The sequence below is a fragment of the Hyposmocoma kahamanoa genome, unplaced genomic scaffold, assembly GCF_003589595.1.
Source record: "Hyposmocoma kahamanoa isolate Upper Pololo Valley unplaced genomic scaffold, ASM358959v1 160, whole genome shotgun sequence".
Lineage (NCBI taxonomy): Eukaryota > Metazoa > Arthropoda > Insecta > Lepidoptera > Cosmopterigidae > Hyposmocoma > Hyposmocoma kahamanoa.
In genome coordinates, this window is record NW_020653575.1 from 119,444 (window position 1) to 140,108 (window position 20,665).

General features: G+C 37.6%; 1 protein-coding gene and 1 pseudogene across 1 annotated transcript in view; one reads left to right on the forward strand and one right to left on the reverse strand.

Moving 5' to 3' along the window:
• Nucleotides 1-1,361, forward strand: part of LOC113225444 (trafficking protein particle complex subunit 3) — a 3,732-nt gene extending 2,371 nt beyond the window's left edge. The window contains exon 4 of the mRNA XM_026457758.1: nt 1,188-1,361. Coding sequence (XP_026313543.1) covers nt 1,188-1,361 — 174 coding nt within the window. The remainder of the gene's footprint in view (nt 1-1,187) is intronic.
• A 10,339-nt stretch (nt 1,362-11,700) lies between these two features.
• On the reverse strand, nt 11,701-20,164 carry LOC113225364 (annotated as a pseudogene).
• Between the last annotated feature and the right edge of the window lie 501 nt (nt 20,165-20,665).

Consider the following 20,665-nt stretch of genomic DNA (forward strand, 5'->3'; position numbering starts at 1 on the left):
TGTATAAAAAAATATTTAATTAAGTATTAAATAGCATCCAAACATAAAATAATCGTGTATATCATTTAAAGCAATATTATAGAAAAAAAATTAATGAGGGTTACACCATTTTTGCGCTGATGGCCTCAGTTTATGTTCTTAAGCCACGGTGTACTTCAAAATGTACATAATGTGGACAATATTATTCCTATGATCACGTACACGCCCAGTACACATTGTAATGAAAATATTGCATTCAAATCTAACACTCATAGGGTATCTACAAAAATACGTTATTCATACTAAACTCTGGGCATACTTACTTGAGCCTGAAGCATTTAATTATTTAGTTTTTAATTATTTTAGTTTAGTTAATTTCATTTTTTAAATACTCTCCTGTAGTACTAAATATACGTCTTCTTTAGTACAATGGGAGAGCGTCAAGCACGGTCTAGCTGGATTGTAGGAATTTTTCTTAGTGTTCGATCTTTGTCTTAACAAACTCTTGGTGTAATTTCACAAATTATTGAATATCATGGTAGTAAAACACCGTGATACTCAATAATAAACTTAGTATCATATTTAGTACATTTTAAAGTACATTGAGTGTTTAGTGCTTGTATTTGTAATTTGCTGGGTCTTAGGATGTTATAATACCATCTAATTATTAATTAGCTTGTCTTATTCCAGCGTGACCATGGTCGAGTCTTAGAAATTTGACTAGCCAGAAAAAAGTCGCTATTTAGTCGGTTCTGTCGCAAAAAACTAGATTTAGTCGGTCTGCCATTCAAAGGTTATAAGGGTGTCCACACTGGAATAAGCTTATTCCACTGGCAACATTTCTCAATCTCGAGAACCACAACACCTAGCTTAAATCTGATTACACTAAGAGACAGTCGTGATTTAATCGGTTTTAGTCATAAAAACCAGATTTAGTCGTTACGCCGTTTTGAAGTCATTAAGGTGTTTTACTATCCACGCTGAAATAAGCTTATTCCGGCGGCACCATTATTGAATACCGAGAACCACAGCTCCTAGCTTAGATCTGATTGCACCCAGATAAAGTCATGAATAACCCGGAAGCAAGAAGAGAAGTAGCTCTCGCCACTTACTTATTGTAAGTGATACGTGGTAAAATACACAATCCAGGTGTTCTTTACACAGTTAAACTGTGTGTACCTGACGAGTACGTAGGGCGACGTCGGCAGCCGCCGCTGCTGTGGGTGTGTCGCGCGCGCACCAACCTGCTGCACAATGCGCCCATCATGAGAGCGCTGCGTGCACTCAACGCGGTGTCAAACGACATCGATTTGTTCAATTGTTCTCTGAATGAATTCGCACTGGCTGCATATTGTAAAATTTCATATAGTGGTACATATTAAGTGAGTTTGTTTATTGTTGACATGTTTGCAACCAGTTGGGTAATTACACTACGGTATTAGTGTCTCTGAAGTTGCAAAACCACAGATAGGACGGACCGGTGCGATGAGGACGGCTTCACAAAGGTGGTGAAGAGGAAGAGGAAGCCCACCAGTTATAACCAGTGTGGCACAGCACCGACAGGAACGAACTTCCTGCTGCGTCCGGCCATACCTATGACGCTGCTGTACCTGTCACGACTGCATTACTCCACGAAGTCTGAGGAGATAGTGGAGTACATCAGACATAAAGCCAAATACACCCTGAGTGTCGAGCGGTTGGGGTCCCGCTACAACGTAAATTTTAATTCGTTTGTGGTGAGAGTGCCTACCGAACATCTATCGACCTTCATGAAGGAAGAGGTTTGGCCGAAGGGTGTCATGTATCGGCGATTCCGCAGCCGCTTACTTGACACCAGGGGGGCTACTTTCGATCTCCGTCTGACATCCGTCTGAAACAAATACTGTCAAATAAGTAATATTCGACAAAATTAAAAGACAAGTATCCAGTATGAAGTTTCTTTCGCATCACGCGTCTTTTCATTTGGTCAAGTATTGCTTATTTGGCAGCAATTGTTTCGGACGGATGTCGGACGGAGATCGAGAGTAGACCCCCAGATTGCGCCACAAGTCGCCGACAAGTGCAATTCGTGTAGATTAGTTATAAATAGTGTTATATTGTGTGTATGTTATTCCTTAAGGTATATATTGTATGAGTGTTTTATTGTATTATTATGTGTGTTAGTCTGCAAGGTATGTATTTATGGGTCTTTGTAACCTGAATACAAATAAATAAATTAAAAAACATATTAGGAAATGCATCTGTAATGGTAGCTGTAAGAGTTTAGTAATCATAATTTGTTGCTTTAGTATCGCATCAGGTTAAACCTGTCATGATAGTTTAAGTGTTTTTAAAAATAAATAATTGTAATATTTTGTGACTAGAACCGACTAAATCACGACTTTTTTTAGTGTAATCAGATCTAAGTTAGGTTTTGTGGTTCTCGAGATTGAGAAATGTATTCCAGGGTAGACAGTAAAACACCCTTATAACTTTTGAAAGGCGGACCGACTGAATCTAGTTTTTTTGCGACTAGAACCGACTAAATAGCGACTTTTTTCTGGCTAGTCAAACTTCAAAAACTACCATGGTGACGCTCGAATAAGGCACGCTATATCTTTAATAGGTAATGATGTCTTTTTTAGTAAATATCGTACTCATAACTAATATTTAAAAAAAACGCTAAATGAACATCCGTCTTTTGTTTCCTTGTTAAAGTCGTTTTGTGTCTTCATTACGATCACTATATGTTGCATCTTTTTATTATATTATGTACGGATGTCATGAATTTAGTGTGTTGCAATAAAAATATGGCTGAAAGTGGAATACTGAAACAAAGTAAAATGCTGCATGTCGTTAGCTGCTAGTAGTAGAAGATAATGTTACCACGCCACACGGCTTCGTTAAAGTCGGATTTTGAATGAATTCCACAAAACTGACAATCACTTTTTTTTTTAGTTAATATTGCCATGTTAATTGTAAAGTCTGTCCAATCCATTTTCAACAAAAAATAAACAAAACTGGTTAAAATTATAAAGCAATCACTCAATATATCAAATAAGTAATACTTTCACGTATATTTCAGAGATTTCGACTTCATATCTCAACACTTTTCCAACAATACTTATTTTAATAGCATCGTAAAATTGTATTTGAAAAATGGTAGTCCATAATTGAGGTTATTTTTCATCTACACATCTATGACTTGTCTATGATGGCATAGTGCTGTATGAAAAAAATATTCAGTTCATTCAATTAAAGTTTTTGTATCGATTAGTAAATCGAGTATTTCAATCGCAATCGAACGAGTATTTAAGTGTAAGGATTTGAAGGAGGACTTAAAATTAAGATTTCGGAAATTTTAAATATGCTTGTATAGGATATTTAGGGAAAACCGCTAGTATGACTCAATTGAACAAATCAAATCATTCAATTAATTAATCGATTTGTGGTTGGCGTTACAATTGACCATCACTAAATCGTGACTTGTTGTGTACATTTAGTTGAAAATGGACTGAAACGAAGTATAGATTTCTATGGTTTACAATCACTGTTGATTGTAAATTGAACACAGTAAAAAATAAATGTTATAAATGGTGATGGCCAATGGTTGAGTCGTAGCAGTCGGTTATACAACTTATAAAATATTTTTATTTAAACAAAAGCTGGCAACACAGTAAATGTCAGTTTTGGGCAGCTAATTAAAAATTCGATTGTTGGTAAGCATTTGATGATGTTATTTTTTTCTCTTACGTCTATGACGCGCGCACCGGTTTGTTTCATGGCATGTAATTCCCCGAATCTAACGTGAAACCGTGTGACGTATAAGAGATTAATTTTGAAGATGAAATCCCTTCGAACTTATTTGTAATTTCTCCGCCTCTGTGGCTGAACGGATACCACGCTAGTCTGACACGCAGAGTTCCCGGGTCCGATTCCCGGACGGGGATAAATATTTGTATGGCCTACATCTATTTTTCTCGTGAATTTGGGTGTGATTTGTGGGTGTCTATGTGTGTGTCAATGGCACCCGCGACACAGGCTTTCCCTAGAGCGGGGCTATAGTGTGTAAAAAAACGATATGTAAACTGCAAGATGGAGAGACGATTCTCTCTCTCCTTTTTCTTCTCTCTTATTTATAATTTCGATGAAAATTCAATTTATACGCTATAATTTTAGACATTCGGGGATTTAGACATTCGCGTAGTTGCATGGTCGGAGCATTAGACAATCGCGTAGTTGGACATTCGGGGAATTAGGGGGAACAATAATCATGCAAAACAAAAACAGCAGAAAGAATATAAAAAAAGGAAGGAGTTTGCGACATCCAGCTCCTCGTGAATCATTGCACCAACTGTTTCTGCTGGCCAAGGTCAGGCAATGACCTTAAGTGAGTAGCTTCACCAATTTTTTCAAGGATCGGTGCAACGTACCTCCTGCTGTGACAACGTTGACCACCCTGATCACTCCGTCTTTCCCCGGATACAACTTGTCTGTACGACCTCGTAATCATGTGCATGGACATTCAGGGAATTAGACATTCGTGTAGTTGAACATTCGGGGTATTAGACATTCGTGGAGCTGGACATTTTTGGAATTCGATGTCATGAACCAGACCGGCGGGCGCGCGGGGATGTGTTGGAGAAACAAGCATTCGTACGAAAACATTTTCATGAGTAATTTTTTATCACAGCTAATTTACTGTACAAATAAAAGATTATATTTAGTGTTAAGCTAAAACAATTCATGTTCTATGAATAATGTTTGAACAATGATCGGGTTATCTATTTATTTTGTAAATTACTTTAAAACATAACACTAAACTACGACTATTACAAAGCAATAAATATTACGTTAAAAATATATTTTTACTCTATAAGCTAATGTTGCGATATTGAATTTATTTATGAGAATAATAAAGTTGAAATTGTATTTTGTAATTCATCGTTTTATTTCAATACAAAAGTTCGTTTGTTTATACTTCATGTTTTATAAGTAACAATAGGGACTAAAGTATGAAATTGCCATAAAGATCTAGGCTAAATGAAATTTTTGTAATACAAAATTCAGATTAAAAACTTTTTCAAATATACCTAATACTAAAATGGCTTCGAAATTTAAAATTTTAATATTATTCATTTGTGTTTGCTTTGGTTAATTGTAATAAATCTGTATGATTGTCATGAAAAATGAATAATTTAAAGTCACAGAACAATAAATACAGTAGACGTGGTTAGCGTCTGACGTGTGCCAACATCAGGTCTGTCAAATATAGTGTATGATTTATGGACTTACTTGAGCTCAGTCCGCCAATTTCGCTTTGTATTGTATGGGTATGGTTGTCATTCTTTCGGGCAAATTCTCTAAAACCGTAGAAAAATGCCTTATTGTACTGTTTTGGGGTGCAAAAATCTTACCCGTAGTAGTACCTATTTCGTATCACCGGCAAGTGTCATATTAATAAATGTTCAATTTCTGTTTATTGAATTGACTCGGATGTTAATCGTTCGTCGTAGTCTAGCTACTGGCCGCAAGATGGCAGCACGTTGAATAAAACAATATAAAATCAAAACTTCAAATGAATAAGCAACAGAGTGTTCTGACTACACATTAACAGAGTATGTACAATATGATTATGACAATTACTGAGGTTACCATAAGGTAACCTCAGTAATTGTCATAATTACTCGGCTTAGTGCAAGAAGTCCATAAAGGTAAAAAATCACTAAGTACAGTTAATACACAGACGAGCTCTTTTCTATCTATTCTATGAAATGCAAAACTCCCGAAACTCTTGTAATTCGATATTGAAAGCTATGGCTACGTCGTTAAGTCTTTAATTTGATTTTTGGGTTTTTTGATTTCATTAAAATAGTTTACATTAACAGTTTTTAGAAAAGATAAATTTCCAACAATGTCTGAAATCTGTTGTTCCTAAACTCGGTTATGTAACTTAATAACTTTTTTAAATATATTTACGTCGATAATTTTGTTGTAGATTTGGAATAAAATTCTTTAAGTGCACATAATTAATTTTATTCAACTAAGGTGCACGGTACAAAAGTCATTCCACGCGTTTAATAATTTTGAGCAAAACAAGTGACCATCACCTCTTTAGTTTTGTTTTGCTTAAATTCACGCTAAATTATTGGGCATTTCATGAGTTTTGAAAATTACTATTCGTTCACCAACGAAACATTACAAGTTTAATAAAATTTATTATTGCATCTTAACATTTTTTGCTTCATGGTAGGTAATCTAGAAATTTTCGTGTTTTTGTATACTTAAGTGCAATAAATTATCATTTTTTAATATTCATATTCTTTCAAAACATTTGTAATGAATTCTTTTTACGTACCCGATTACGGTTCCTATGCAATACACTTGGGCGCGCAGTGCACAGAGAGCGGGACGGCGCTGTGGTGGAAACTTGCAATTGTATAACTGCCAAGAAAAGGAAGCGGAGCTGACCCTGTCAACTTTAGACCTATTTCCGTCACTTCCACACTCTGCAGGAATATGGAACGTGTATTCAAGAACGTCTCCCGTACCTTGAATACAACGACCTCCTCATTGATCGCCAGTACGGATTCCGACAAGGGCGGTCTATGGACCACCTTTTTTATATAATATCAAGTGATGGGACGACCAAGTCGTGCGCCTGATGGTAAGCTACACGCCGGTCCATAATAGTTGAAGTGCCACTCAGCTCTTTAAATCGCAAAGACCTTTTACAGGGTTTGGCACGCAAGCCTCTTAAACAAGCTTACATCTTATGGGCTTTCCCACTGGCCTTTGCAATTGGATCTCAGACTTCTTGAGCGAGTGTTCCGTTCGATAAGAGAAGTATTAGAACGCTACTCTTTCGAAGATTAAGCTATCGACGCGAGAGTTCCTCAGGGTTACATACTGTCCGCAACTCTTCCTGTTGCATATCAACGATATGTTAATTTCAGCCTACCTATTATACCTATACCTACCTTTGGGTATGACAGCACAGTTGTGGAAAGATACTTAACCAATGCAAGGGTCAGTGGAGAAGAAATCCAGTCTACGGTGTTATGAGTGACGGTAATTTAAAAAAAATGTTATGCGGGTAGATGAAGATTCCACCGCCGAGATCGAGGTGTAAACGTCGTATCACCAGTCAGCCCGTGACCACGGCCAGTGCAACCTGGCCGAAACGTCGGGAAACTAAGTAGGTGTGAAAAATACGTATTCGTATGTAAACGCGTTTATTCCCGTTTCCAAATGTTAAATCCAGTCTTGGCGAGAGTTCATGGTTAGTCATTTGAATTTGACGATGCCAATCTTGTTTAAATTTAACGCTGCCAAAATACAGGCGTGTCTATTCTCCACAAAACTGAATCCCTTTGACCTGACTCCGACTTTTCGTGATATATTCATACCGATTGTCGACCGTCTCTGGCTACTTGGAATGGACCTATCGTACCGTTTGAGCTTCGGCAGACACATTGAATCCATGGCTAAAAATTCAGCCAGGAACCCTGGTTCCTGGCTGAATTGAATAGGCCAAGGCCTCCTTTCCAAGGTGAGGCGTTACTTCATCCCGGAACGATGCCGTTTATTCCTGCATAAGTTTCGATTATAGTTTTGGTTATAGATTATACCGACTTTGAGGGTTTAAGAGAAGGGCACTATAACCTGTGCATGCGCACGGACCTTATAAGTTCAGGTCCTGACCCCAGATCAGCCCGTGTACAAGGTTGCCACAGACTGTTGCCACGGACTTCATCCGGTTCTCAAGAGGCTTGTGCCTCGGGTGAGCTGCCCCAGGTGCACGTACAGTACCTTCCTTATTTTCCAGATAAGTACCGGAGCCGTTGAGACGCTCACTTCTAGTTGCTCATTGCTCGCGACCACAAGCAAATATCCACTTCGGTGGCGGAGCTGTTGGCACGCTAATCTCCCGATTCCGAAGCGTCGCTCCAGTTTGGTATAGAGATAGACGGGACCTGGGCGACGTAGGCTACTTTTTGTTACGAAAGGGGTTCTTAAAGGGGATGAAAGTTTGTATGGAGAAGCAATAAAACCATGAAAATTAGGCTACATTTTGTTGCAAAAGGGGTTCCCTTAAGCAAAAAGAAGAAGAATATTAAGCTGTTGACACTACCAAGTTGTGTGAAGGTACGGTAGTTTTTAAATACAATAAAACCCTAGGTGCATTTTACATTATATTATTGTAATTATGCTGTAGAAAATTAAACCGACCAATCATAATAGCTTCATCGAAATTGATTTTTTTTGCAAAAATTACATCCTGCGCGTAATGGTGACCTTGTTGATATCTGATACAATGGTTTATTCCTTTCTTTCCATCTTCTAATGTTTATTCGTTCGTACGTATTATGGTCATAGACGACAAGGGCTCCAACAAGTTGGATATTTTTTTTTGAAATCGTTTCGGGTGCTTTTTTCCTTTTTTTTTAGTATTAATAGTTTTGCCTTCGCATTTAGCCAATGAAAGGGTTGGAAAATTACAGATTATGGAAGGAAAATTACAGATTATGGAAGCAGAATTACAGATTATGGAAGAGGTACGGAATTTGCATGAAAGAGGATATGGTAAGGGTATGGTTGGGTAGGTGAGAAGCTATTATATATATATGTATATGTATATATATAAGCTGCCAGTTTTCATAAAATTTCAAATAGTCTAATTCCAATGATAACTAATTGCGTTATTGGCTTCTTCATTCTTATTTTATAAGTTGACCTACTAGTATCGAAATCAATTTTTTAACAAAAACAGGCGGATTTGATTATCTATATTGAATTAACATGACTAACTTTAAAATATGTCTCCCATATTTTAATAGACATTGTTCTAAATGCAGTCTATGTATGTAGTGAACTTACAAAAATTGAAAATTCAAATTAAGCTGTGCCCAGCCGTTGCCCGAATAATGTGGCCGATGATTATTCAAATGAAACATGTTCGACTATTTATTCCATAAGCGTGACAAACATTCAGTCGATAATCGATACAATATTTATCAATTACAATCACAAGCAGCCAACAATTGCGCAATGAACTCTCATTTTACTTTTACTTAAAAAAATATAGTACTGTAGACTATTAATCTATTTTTTAACCGACGTCTCAATTCGACTGTATGTATGTTACGCGATAACTCCGGTATTTGAGAATCGATTTTGAAGATTCTTTTTTTGTTGGAAAGAGGGTACCTACCTCCATAGTGGTCCCATTTTGAAGAAAATCTAAGAAGAAGTGGCTGTTCACGCATGAAGATTCATTTTTAATATAAATAAATTTTATTATAAGGAGCAATTATTTTAATGGTTGATTTTGCTATTCTCCAATTCAAGGCGTTTTTCTCTCTCAACATACTTTTTAAGTATTGAGAACCAATTTTTATTATCTCCTGTGTCAAGTTCCGTATAGTGGCGAACTAGGAGATGAATCCGGGTTTGCGCACTTTCCGGTGACCGATTTCAATAAAACTTGGCAAATAGATGTAATTCCACGTACTTTTGAGGTCGGTTTTTTTAGTACTCTGTACTGAGATTATGTTATACTCCATGTCATCTATCAAATTAGAACTAGCCTACAAAAAAAGTAACTCCATGTTTCTGCATAGCACGAATAATAAAATACCAGGAGCGCATAAAACACAAGTGTTTGATGACAACAGCAGAACAGTGGCGCTCGTAGTACGACATCCTCGACAGGAGGGTGCTCGCGACTAACGAACTCATTGTCTGTTTCGATGAGTGTGCCTATGTGCCTAGTGTTTCTGCCCGCCCGGTAGATAGGAGGGGCTTGTTAGTGTTTGTTTCTATGCATTCGTTTTGTGAACCGACTTTGAAATAAAGGTTTCTCCATTTTACACATTTTGCTCATTCCACCTCAAACCGAACACATTTTTAAATAACAATTTGTTTCTGTAGTAGTCAGTAAATGTTAGTGTTGCCTGTTGTTATAGATTATCTTCTCGGTGATTATATAATTTAGTAGCGGTAGAGCTCCTTGTGAAAGAGTTCATCCAGTGAAGTAATGCCACCTCATCTATTTGTGCCGCCAAGCAGTAATATGAGCATTACCGCGTTCCGGTTTTGAAGAGTACGGGTGCTGGTGAAATTACAGGCACATGGGACTTGTCAGCTATGTCTCAATGTGTCGGGTGCAGTGGCAGTGCTTCTCAGATCTTTGCAATTAAAGAGCATGCTTGTTCGTTCCGTCATTTGGTATCATAAAAAAAAACTTGGATAGAATCGATGAAGCTATGAGAAAGCACTTTAAAAAAGAATTATTTATTTTATGATAACATACATAAAAATAATGGAAGTTGAATTCGCGAAAAATGTTTACGGTTGACCCCATCGTCACTTTCCATCAGGTGAGATACAGGTGAAATACGCACTTATTTTATCTTTACAAAAAATACTGTTGTAAGGTGCAAAAAATCACAAAAAATCTTCGGGGGAACATTTTTAATGGGGGTGCCCTTTTTGGATTTCGCCAGTATCGAGATTTCCGCTTAGGTAGTCTTCTGCAGTTTCTGCTATTCAACGAGTATTGTGGGAGGTAGGTACGAAGGGGGCGGCTGAAAAGTAATCTCTCATTTCCTATTAAAAAATAATACTGGTCATTATCGTGACGCATTCGTTGTTTATGCTTTATTCAAAATCAGTAACATTCTTTTGATTATTACGTTACTTTGCATTTTCCTTTACTTTTCATAGACAATTTTTTTGTGAATTATTTGCAATCAGTGCCACTATTAGCAAATGTGCTGATAATCGGTAAAAAAAATGTCAACGCAGGCGAACTTTCCAAAGAGTTTCTTCCTCTTTATGTGCATACTACATTACTCCAACGGAAGTATGTCTTTTCTTTGGAGCCTCTTTTTACAAAAAGAGGCTCCAAAGAAAAGACAACTGCAGACTGTCAACTGTTTTGCCTGCCTCCTTTACTGTGTTCATTTCCAGCTGTTTGTGGATCTCCGAGTTTGTGACATACAAGGGTACATTAGCCACACCACGCAAGATTATTTTTTGCATTTTTTGTAAAGACGAAGAAGAAGCACAGACAAAATGGCGGAAGAAAAAAAACAGAATGTTTAAAAATTAGCAACAACTTTTTTTTAACAGACCCTTTCTAACTTTTAATTCCCTTTCTGACAAATATAATAAGTGCATTCCTCACTTAAATTTCCTTATATAAATACATATTGAAAAAAAAAAGGAACCATGATCGTCTTTTATTTCATACATAACGGTAGTATATTACATAGGTATCGTTATACATTTGTCGTACATAGGTAGATTTACTTTGCAATCGCCTCTCGTACTATGTGAGAAAATACAAGTTTTCATATTAGATCAAAAGCACAACAAACTTGACACTTTGGACCTTCATTATGTATAGGCCATGCATAGACGTAGAGGTGTACTTATTTACATCTTGACACGCCGAGTGACGTGTTCTCTACCCTGTAGGTACATGACTAATTTTCAGGTTAGTTTCCTCTACCTGTAATAATTTCGGTGGCAATTTTTATTATTTAAGTAGGTACCTATTCGAACATACCATAAAATATTAAATAATATTTCAGGACACTACACTCGAATATTAAATAATACTTTATGATTATATTCTAGAATATTTAAATAATAAAAATTGCCACCGAAATTAGACGAAGAAAACTAACTTGAAAAATAACCACGTACCGAAAATAAAAACGAACAAATAAAAGAAGTCAATAATATAATTAAATAATTCAATACATTATACAATGAAAATTGTCAATAAAAACCTTCCATTGAACTTCAAATTTGTTTATAGCGTCTTGTTTTTCCATCTCTTCCATCGCACTGTACTTAAGAGAATTAATTGCGAGCGTTTTCAAAAGTCTAAGGTCTGAAAATCTACTAGCGGCGCCAACAAACGCTACATACATGTCCATCGAAATAGGATCAGCTTCCCACGCTCCTGGGTCGTCACTGGATATAGTTACAGGCAGTCCTTGTGCAAGAAACGTGCTTAAAGGATGATTGCGGACATCACGTACCAAAGACAATACGGTGTTAGATATAACATTCACTTCAATACCAATTTCTCTGTTTAGTACCTCTTTTATGTACAAAGGATGTTTGGTCAACGCAAATCCATGACCAATCCTTTTTGTTCCTAGTAGAACTGCATCTAATATATTTATATCGCTCGACGTGCCGTACCAGTTTGTTTCTCCAGCGTGGAAAAAGTAGTTAAATTCGCCCGCCGCTTTAGACAATTGCGGCGCGAACGTAATTAGAGGATTTCCCTTGTCCTCCTGTCCGACGAGGTCAAATCCAGCGAATATATCGGGCATTTCCTTCTTTATTTGCCTTGACAACTCTAAATATGTATCCAGCGTTTCTCTTTCCACCTTCCTTATAGGCGCGTATATTAGTTTTGCTCCAAGGAAGTCCGGGTAATCTTTCTTGAACCGTTTTATAACTTTTTGATACGATTTAGCAGTGACAATCGGGCTAAAATTTTTGCCGTCTAATTCATAGAGAGGAGGTAAAACGGATCTGACTTCAACGTACATCACCTTGTGTTCTCTAAATAGTTTGAGTGCATCGTAAAAATATTCTTCCCATACCGGTCTGAATGTAAGCATCGGTTCTACGATTGCAAAATATCTCATGAAAGCGTTCCACGTATCGTCAATAGATTTATATACTTCATCGGGTTTATTAACAACCATAGTGAATTTACTTCTTAGCTTTTGATTTAATTGCGTGACATTCTTTGTTTTACTTCTAACGTCAGACAATAGTTCCCAACTGCAGCTGCAACTCTTAGGTAGATTTTCTAGTGAACTCGCAAATCTTAGCTGGAAATCATTGCAACAAATGTAAAGATTTGGTTTATAAGTTATCTCCATAAGGTAGTCGGGACCTAAGATACTTGAGTCATGGACATGTAATACTGCACCTTTGGGCATAGCTTTGATTATTTCGTAGACTTTTGAAAATTTTATTTTTGGTTTATATTCAAAAAAGTGGTGGGAAAAGTTGTAGTAATTTGGGTTGTTGAAGGCGAAATCTAATTCCCGGAACTTGTGTTTCATAATGCACTCATTGACTGCTTCTTCTTTAGCGGTGAGAACCGTGTTGCCGCCGACTGTGAGGAGTTCTTCTTTGCGTATGATTTCTTCGCGTTGGTTTTCTATTTCGGCAACATTGAAAGCATGGCAGATAATGATCTTGGCGAGTAAAGCGTAGACGAGAAGACATTTTGGCTTATCCATGGCAGAGAATGTATGTTCTCGTGGCGCTGTCGCGATACTGGCGCTAGCCGGCACTGCGACGCGGGCGCAATGACCTGTGGATGTAGGTACAAACAACTGATAGGTCGGCAATTAAGAGTGGTTACACACGGCTACTTTTAGCAGCGATACAAACGCGCGTTTGTGAAACGCGTGATTGAAGCGCGACATTTACGATTTATAGGCAGTTGCATCGATGGAGTCCAGTGTTGATAAAAAACCGTTTTTTTTCTGAGGTGAAAAAAAAAACATGAAAGAAACCGTTTTTTTTTCTGGAGTACGTTTTGTTTCTAAAAGTATGAAAATAAAAATATGACAAGACGACAATTGTATTTTTTTACTACATTTCCTCTTTTGTTGTTAACATTATTCTTCATAGATAAATTGTTCGAAATTAATGGGCAACATTCATAGTGTTATCAATTTGTAGTGAATTCCCCAAATTGCGGGGAATTTCAACTCGATTTTGTGGCATTAACGGTATGTGGAGAAAATACGGGGATTCTAACATTTTATCTTTTTTTTAATCTAAACACTGTTGCATCGCTACTTTGATGATTACACTACTTATTTATTTATCTAAGAGTGATATCAATATTTTTTTCCACATGACACATACATATCCATACATATCCCTTACATAGCAACATTTACATAGAATTATTCGGTAGGATTTGAATGAAGGAAACGAAGACAAAGTAAATTTTTATGACATTAGAAGTGTGCGTAACACCTGTAACAGTAGTAACACTAGGAACACCAATAATGAAGATTAAATTTTTGTTATAATTATCATGGTAATTGATTTTAGTAGGTAATCATGTTATATATATAAAAGTTAGCGTCTTAAGTTGTTCCATTTCACTTTTTCCGAAAAAAAAATTTGGGAAAAAAACCAGGGCGCTGTTTTTTTCACGTCTTTTTTCAAAAATGTGAAAAAAACATTTGTTTTTTTTGTCAAGTTACAATACTAATGCAGTCGCTTATGTTGAATTCAAATCATCAGGAAAGAATAAAAGCTATTTGTATAACTTGACACTTTTAAACGCCATATGGAAATATCGTGAGCGATGAGTAACTCGCTAAAAGATCGAACTTGTCATTGAATCATTTGACCCGATCACATTACGCATGGGTCATCATCAACCCCGGTTATCAAAAATGATCAACTGACACAGGTCTAGTTGATTATGAGTTCACGCATTAACAGCACACATGCATCTGTTAGCAGTCTAAGGGTCGTATTCTAGACGTCTACTCAATGCTCAGGTCAGGATTTGAGTATGGTTTAAAGCACACGAAATCATACTCAAGTCCCTGCCATTAGGGTCGTATTTCCAGTGCTTGTGTTTCCAGTGCAGGGGTCCCTTAAGGGTCGTATTCTAGAACTCTATTCAATGCTCAAGTCAGGATTGCACTGGCAACACAAGCACTGGAAATACGACCCTAATGGCAGGGACTTGAGTATGATTTCTAGTGCTTTGAATCATACTTAAGTCCTGACTTAAGCATTGAGTAGAGTTCTAGAATACGACCCTCAATGTCGCCGTGTGTAACCACTTTATAAGTCAATACCATTTTACACGATACGCTATTATGTGATTTAATAGATTATTAAAAAACCTATGTACAAAAACATGTTAAGTATTTATTACACGCCAAGTTTGAAACGTATATAGGTATTGTTATTGGAGCCGTGACTTATTTTGTTGTTGTCGATATTGCGTTTATTATGTATACTTTATTACTTAATTTAATTACATGAATTTCGCCTTGCATTGTTAAAAAGTTCGACTAAGTAACTAAGTAAGTACCATTACGGAATAACTTCTTTTAGTACCCTTTCATGGACAATCCTTAAATAGTACCGTGCACAAAAATGTCAATACTTTTCTTATATTACAATATAAAATGTTCAATATATGTAAAACATTGTATTTTGTCTGTACGTTATTAATACCTGCTTCTCTGAGCAAAAGCAGCAGTTGGCAACTACTCGTAGTAGTAAAGTCCGTAGTTGATTTGAGATATATATTTCGAATCGGGGTACTCCACAGAATAATAAATACAGGAGAAGTGGTTAGTTAGCGTCAGACGAGTGCCAACATTGGGGCCTTGATTTTGATGCCTCTTCCGATCGGAAACTGCGTCTTTCCGAGTCGAGGCGTGAATCGGATAGGATCGACTCTGATTTGAATTAAAATCAGGGCCCAGGTCTCGAAAGATCTACTTGAGCTCAGTCCACCATTTTCGCTTTGTAAGTTATGGTTGTATCATTCTTTCGTGCAAACTCTCTAAAATCGCAGAACAATGCTGCTGTGCTGTTTTGGAGTGCAAAATTGATAACCGCACCAGAAATATTAGGTACCCGTAGTCATCGAGATGTTCAATGCCCGTAGTAGTATTCAGTGTTGGGCAAAATTTAATTGTTCTGGCAATTAAAGATTGACAATTGATTAATTGTCAATTGCGAAACAGCAATTAACGATTGATCAATTGTTAGTTGCGAGAACCGCAATTAACAATTAATCAATTTTCAATCTTTTCGATGTTTTTGATTAACAATTAACAATTAAAACTGACAAATATGATAAATTTATATGGGGGTGAGTTAGGGCGTTGGTTGTGGGGGCCTGTTGGGGGCAGGTTAGGGGGCCGATTGGGGGCCCGGTTGGGGGCCCGGTTGGGGGTCCGGTTGGGGACCCGGTTGGCGGCCCGGTTCGGGGCCCCGGTTGGGAACCCCGCTTGGGGGCCCCGGTTGGGGTCCCCGGTTGGGGGTCCGGTTGGGGGCCCCGGTTGTGGCCCCGGTTGGGGGTCCGGTTGGGGGCCCCTGTTGGGGGGCCCGGTTGGGGCCCCGGTTGGGGGGCACGGTTGGGGCCCCGGTTAGGGCCCAGTTCGGGGGCCATTTAAGGGGCCTGATGGCTCCGAACCGGGCCCCCAACTGAGCCACCCAACCGGGCCCCAAACCGGGGCCCCCAACTGGGGCCCCCAACTGGGGCCCCCAACCGGGCCCCCAACCGGGACACCCCACCGGGTCCCAAACCGGGGGCCCCAACCGGGGTCCCCAACCGGGCGCCCCAAGCGGGGGCCCCAAGCGGGCGCCCCAAGCGGGGGCCCCAACCGGGGGCCCCAACCGGGGCCTCCAACCGGGCCCCCTAACCGGGCTTCCAACCGGGCCCCCAACTGGGGCCCCCAACCGGGGCCCCCAACTTTGAACTTTCTACGATATAGCGACTGGGTAAAGTTTAAATTATAATAACAATCCAGAATTTGTTATATGTTTTTAAATTAGAAACTATGACCAATCATTATCAACATTTCGTAGTGTTTATCATTTATTTGTGTGCTTTGTGACGACAGCGGTTCCGATAATAAACGAGGCATTAGGCACTTCCATTGTTCTTTTTCTTCCGTGGCATACCCCGTACTATCCATAATCTTACATTTAATTTTACGATAAACGCCGATATTGACCTTAAAAGGATTAAAGTACATACCTACGCAAAATATTTGTTATCTATTATTGTATTTTATATATTATCAATTAATTAAATATTTTACGTAATTAGAATTATTCATTAATAAAACAACGTGCAGTAACACGTGCTAACGTGTAAACACGTGTTTCTAAACAATTTAGTGTCTGCTAACAGCCATGTGGGATATTTCCCATACATAACAGGGAAATTTTATACAAAAAAAATATATATGAAATTGGACACCGTTGATTAGAATATATAAATAGGGACGTTCTGGCACGTTTAGCAAAACAAGAATATACTGAGTATTTCTCTAATAACGCACACACTTATAGCCCCTAGGGAAACCCTGAGTCGTGTGTGCCATGGACACACACACAGACAACCACAAATTACACGCCATAAATAACTCTAACAGCAGTAGAGTAGGGCTCCTTGTGAAAGAGTTCGTCCAGGGCAGTACTGCCACGTTACCTCTTTCTGCCGCCAAGCAGTATTATGAGCGTTACTGCGTTCCAGTTTGGAAGAGAAATTGTCAACTTATGTCTCAGAGTGACGGGCGCAGTGGCAGTATCCAGATCTTTGTGATTTAAAGCTCTGAGTGGCACTGCAACTGTTATGCATAGGCGTGTCGCTTACCACCAGGTGCACGTCGTCACCAAGTGACGAACATGTCACGAGACAAATAAATGTAGGCCATACAATTTTTTCTCTCGGCCCGGGGATCGAACCCCGGACCTTTGCGTGGTAGACTAGCATGGTAACCGTTCGGCCATGTGGGCGGTTGCATATAATAGTAACTGTTATATGTATGTATTTAAATAAATACATTAATATCGACTTGAGAGCAGTTGTGAAATCACTTTTATTCATTCATAATGCCGATTCACATGCTTGTTATCTGAATAGACCCTAAGAAACATAAAAGTGAAGAATGCAAATAAATTTCATAGAGTCTAAATAGATGTATGCATATCTTTGGCACATATGGTGTACTCTACTCATAACTATGTTATATCTCTTTGTAGTAAGGTATTATAGTTTATTGTATATTTATGTCTATACAGACTTAAGTACAGTCAGAGTTAAAAATATTAGTCAAATCAACGACAGGTGCACTTTTCAGATATACATTTCTTACGTTCACCGGTATTTGATCAACCGTATGGTTAGTTTTTGTCAAATAAGCAAGTTTTGAGATGAGAAGAGAGCTTTGAATGTTGTACATATTTTTTGTTAAGTTTAACATAGAATCAGAAACAATTACGCGCTATCACCTTCGGACTGAAATGTCACAGCGATTATTTTATCGAATGCGATTTTTTAATTTATAAAACTACCGTGTTTTTTAGTTTTTACTTTGGTTTCTATTTTAATGATTATTAAAATATTATATGATATAGTTATTTATATTTAATTTATTAAGATTGTTAAATATCACGATAACGTGAATTTTTTGTTATTATTTGTGACGCGCTTTGTCTATGTGTACGTTTATTTTGTTTTTTTTTTAATCAAATGGACTTTCTCTTGACCACTAGCTCTGGAGCAAAGACAGGATCTACGTTGGAACGAGCTCGCCCAGAAGATGCCTATTCAGTCGCACCTTAAATATCCTCGGGTTACATAAGTTCGGAAACACAGTCACAGACAGGGATTTCCATTCCTGGGCTGTGCGCATAATAAAAGATGAAGAAAAGCGCTTAGTACGCCTGAAGGGAATATCGACCAAGTAAGGATGATGGTAAAGGATTTGGATGTCCGATGGTAAAGGGGCTGTATTGTATTGTATCCTTGTATAAACAAAATTTCGTTTCTACGTATAAAATTATGTGTGCATAAATGTCACGACTAGAATAACACTCAAACAAACCCTTTCTGGTTTGACAGTGTCAAGTACCTATTAAGATATATTAATAAATCTAGCACAAGCGACATCCGAAGTGGGTCCGAGTTTTCTAGATTTGTGTAGTATCGTAAACGCGCTTATGGTACCTTTTATTGAATATCTTCTACTGCCATGATATTCATGTGGCCCTAGTTTGGCATATAGAGCTATTTTTTTTTTTGCGATCAATGTTTCTATTAATTTGACAAACGTTAAGGGTTATTTGTACGTAACTGCAATTACTGTCAATTTCACCCACAGCTTCTTTGGTCTTCTCTATCATGGCGGGGTTATATATTTTTATTATAAAAAAAGGCTTACATAAAAAAAATGGACAAAACATGACATAGCTACAATTTCCGCTTGCAACCAAAACTGTTATGGAACTAAAGAGGCTTCAATTTTGTCGATAGTACCGGTTATTTTGATGTCGAATGTACTAAAATACAAGTGGTAAAAGTGTACTCAAATGCCTCTGAAGGTGAATTAGTTACTTGAAATAGGGAGGTAGGACTTACAAGCTGGTAACTTTCAGGTTTTGTAGTACTACCTAATCCCGACACACCCACTTGGAAAGCTTTGAACGTTGTACGTGAGTAAGGGCGTTGGGCGCAGTGACAGTGCCCCTCAGAACTTTGCGATTATGGCTCTTACTGGCACTGTTAGTTCCACAAGGCACAACTTGTTCATCTCGTCACATAGTATGATAGGAAAAAGTTTGTTATGAATATTTTTTTCCATTCAGTTAATTGAAATAACAAAAACGCAGCTAAAATTGCAAACACTATCAGTAACAATACACCCAAATTGTACCTGAACCAGTAGGGTTAGCGCGACAGCGCGCGGCTTGTGCGAGTGCGACATATCGATGCCTTACCTTCTCAAACTCGTATGTCATAAAGAGTGATTATTCAGGAGACGCTAAAACTTTCTATTTATTTTAAATGTCTTATCGAGAGTGTTAATTTGGATGCATTACTTTAAAAATAGGTAAAAGTCAGTATGTTAATATGAAGAAAATGTGACGTGAAATCAACCTGTAAAATTTGTATAATACACCATCCATTTTTTACATTTCAGTAAGTTTGTACTTTAAGATACGAGGTTGAGAAAGTAAGGCGACGATAAGGTATTATAGGTGTCCGTAACAATTTTTCCCGTGCTGATACGGTTCATTTTGCTTCACCGGAGCGGCAGAAAAACTGGCTTTATTTCAGAATTTATTTTTTCACAAACTAAATTAAAGCCATTTGAAAAATGTACATCGTGTTCTATTTAGTTCAGTTGCCTATTGAATACAGCGGTTTTCTTGTAAAATTTCGAGGTATTTTTGTATTTTTTTTCTATCGTGAAAATTTTTAGGAATCTGGTTTTTACATCTTATAGTAATCAGTGTATATCCTTAATTTTACTATATAAGTATATGTTTTTCAAAGTGATTTATCCAACACTCTTACTGTTATGCGGAATCAACCAAAGCCGTTTGAGGTTGTATAGATTCTTAAAGTCTTTCACTCCCCTGCAACGTAACAAACATGTGGTGGTACAATTGGCTTGGCAAGAAGGTTGACAATCGAACAAAATTTGGCAACGTCATCTGGAAATGATTTTTTTCATCCAAAAAAATGTTATATTTACTATATAAATATAATATTTTTTTGGATGCAGGGAGGAGGATGATTTCTTTATGTCTTATTTATAGTTTTCACACAAACCAATGTTTCGTGTCCCTTAGAGGTGTCACGGGTGACTGAGACGTGAAGTCATTAACCTGTGTCTTGTGTTTGTTTAAAAAAAACATATACGCGATTTAGATCCGAAAAAATGGTTTCATTTCCTATGTATAAAAATCGAGAAAATACATATAAGAACTCGATATTGTTTATTGTTTAATTTGTCTAAAATTTTAGGTGGAGTAAGGAATTGGCTACATGTTAGTGTTTTGGAGCTGTTAGTTTTACATCAATAAGTAAATGAATCTAAGCCTCAACGCTACACGTCAGGTTTTTCGCTTAAAGCATATTCATCTCTATTTTCCC